General features: G+C 34.7%; 1 protein-coding gene across 1 annotated transcript in view; it reads right to left on the bottom strand.

Moving 5' to 3' along the window:
- Smp_068350 (hypothetical protein) overlaps positions 1-2,472 on the bottom strand; it is a 16,593-nt gene that overhangs the window by 10,889 nt on the left and 3,232 nt on the right. The window contains exon 3 of the mRNA XM_018794963.1: positions 1,599-1,828. Within this exon, the coding sequence (XP_018649323.1) occupies positions 1,599-1,828 (230 nt within the window). The remainder of the gene's footprint in view (positions 1-1,598; positions 1,829-2,472) is intronic.

The following is a 2,472-nucleotide window of genomic DNA, read 5'->3' as shown; positions in this document are numbered from 1 at the left end:
CGCGAGGCGAGGTCGTGCACATGCTCTTTGGAGGAGTCCCACCATAGGACGAAATGGACTTCCATGTGCATTCCAGCTTTTCCATGGTGATCCAGCTTCAATTGACGCACGCTTTCTTCGAAGATAAGATTATCTAATTGAAGTTAGACATTAACACCTGTTAGTCGCCTGTTCAGTGGTCTATCGGTTAAATGCTCTGGCGTGAGACTGGTAGGTCCTGGGTTCGAATCTTGCGAGTGCGGGATCGTGAATGCGCACTGCTGAGGAGTCCCATAATAGGACAAAACGGCGGTCTAGTGCTTCCAGGTTTTCCCTGGTGGTCTAGCTTCAATTGACTCATGATTTCAACTATGAAAATTGAGAAATAGTCAAACAATGTCTTGATTATATTATTGAATGAATAAGATTGTTTAGCTGACACTGTACAAAAGATTTCAAAAGATAATCACTTATAACTTGATTGAATAAATGAATATATTCGAAGTAATAGAAGCTAACATTAACAACCAAAATATTCAATCTGAATTGTATCATTATGAATTGTTTATGTGGTGAAAATTCATCCAGCATTATACTCTATTCAATTTAAAACCTAATAAATCTAGTCAATCAGCGGTTAGATGATATACTGAAGTAAGTCTTATCAATCAGCTAATCCATCAAAAAGTAAGACTATGTTTGAGATTATGTCAAACAAAACAAAGGAATCAGTGTTGTTTGTCAGCTTTGTCGAAAGTCATGAAAATAAGATAGTGAGTCATCTTACTATGGACCTCTATACTTGACGTTTATGATAATGACTTCTGGAAAGACAATGAAATATCAGAATCAAACTATTATATTCAGAGGACGTAACACCTGTAAGAGTCAACAAGTGAGAAATGTTTAGATGATCGATTTAATGCACATTACTTATTTATTCAAGTTTTTTCATCTCAAACTAAATTTTAGAGTAATTTTCTTCAAAATAACTTCAATTTGAAGAATGTATATACAGATATCTTTTTAATCATAAAAGAAAATAGTACTGTCGTAATTTATGAGTCTATCTATAATTCAAAGTGTTATATCGATTGCGTGCGTTCTTGCCTAGTTAATATATATGAACGTGCTGATCCCCGCCAATGAGAGAGGAGTGAATTATCGATCAGAGCAATGATACACGGAAAACCGTATGAGCAGTCTTGCTATCTGCCTAGCCCAGCCAGTTAAGTCCAGAACACCAATAACACCCTCTGCAATATGAATCATTATTCTCAAACATACTGGGTTTATATACCAAACAAACAGACAGCATTGTACCAATAAAATAGAAAGTAACATTTGTACAAGGTTCAGCCAAATGTAGCTGTGAATGTGGGAGGCAGTAGTCAATAGACTGGGAATAACTCAAGAATGGTAAATCGTATAATAATTGTCTATAGATCAAAATAAAGCTTATGATAAGAGGAATACAAATATGGATAGTTTAGTTACTTAACAATTATACAATAGGAAATATACATATTATATTGGCCCATAAATAGCTCTCAAAGTTACCATTCATAAATCTCCACAGGATATAACACAAAGCAGTTAATAAACATTATAGGACATACTATTCATCTTCTTGTTTTATTCTCTTGACAACTTCATCAACCATTTGTTTATCATGTAAAAATTCTTGATAAACTTTTTTTCGTAATTCTACTTGTTCCATTATTTGTGTATCTAATTCATTTCGAAGTTGAATTTGTGATTGTTTTCTACGAATTTCTTCTTGTTCAGCTTTAATTAAATCATCACCAATTTGTGAATTCAATTGATTAGCTTGTAAAGCTTCTTCAGTCTAATAATAATTTTTTTTCAGAAATCAAAAAGAATATTTTATCACCAAGTAGTCAATGATAAAAAAAAATTAAACCAAAACTTTATAAAAAAAGAAAAGACAACTGATTGATATCTTGATTAGTCCTATAGAAAAATTGACAAATATCTCTTTTTTCAATATCTGTTGTTCTCTAATGTTATTCAATGAAAAACATCTAATCTCAAAATTAGGTAATATAAAATCTTTTTAAATTTAAACAAATCATATTTTATTTTCATAAGGGGTTTGGTGGAGATTTTAGTTATTTTATAGAGTTGAGATCACGAGTCAATTGAAGCTAGACCACCATGGAAAACCTGAAAGCACCGGACAGCCGTTTCGTCCTATTATGGGACTCCTCAGCAGTGCGAATCCACGATCCCGCAGTAAGCAGTGGAGTTCAACCAGGTCTGTTGGGAGATATCAACTCACTGATGACATTGGTGAATGGTTGCTCAATTTCGTGGATTGGTTGAAGTTAGACATTAACGCCGCTGCCTGCCGGCTCAGTGATCTAGTGGTAAAGTGCTCGCGCGCAAGACTGATAGGTCCTGCGTTCGAATCTCGCGAGGCGGGATTGTGGATGCGCACTACTGAGGAGTCCCATAATAGGACGAAACGGC

This window comes from Schistosoma mansoni, chromosome 1 (genome assembly GCF_000237925.1).
Source record: "Schistosoma mansoni strain Puerto Rico chromosome 1, complete genome".
Lineage (NCBI taxonomy): Eukaryota > Metazoa > Platyhelminthes > Trematoda > Strigeidida > Schistosomatidae > Schistosoma > Schistosoma mansoni.
This window is presented reverse-complemented; position numbering and strand designations above follow the sequence as displayed.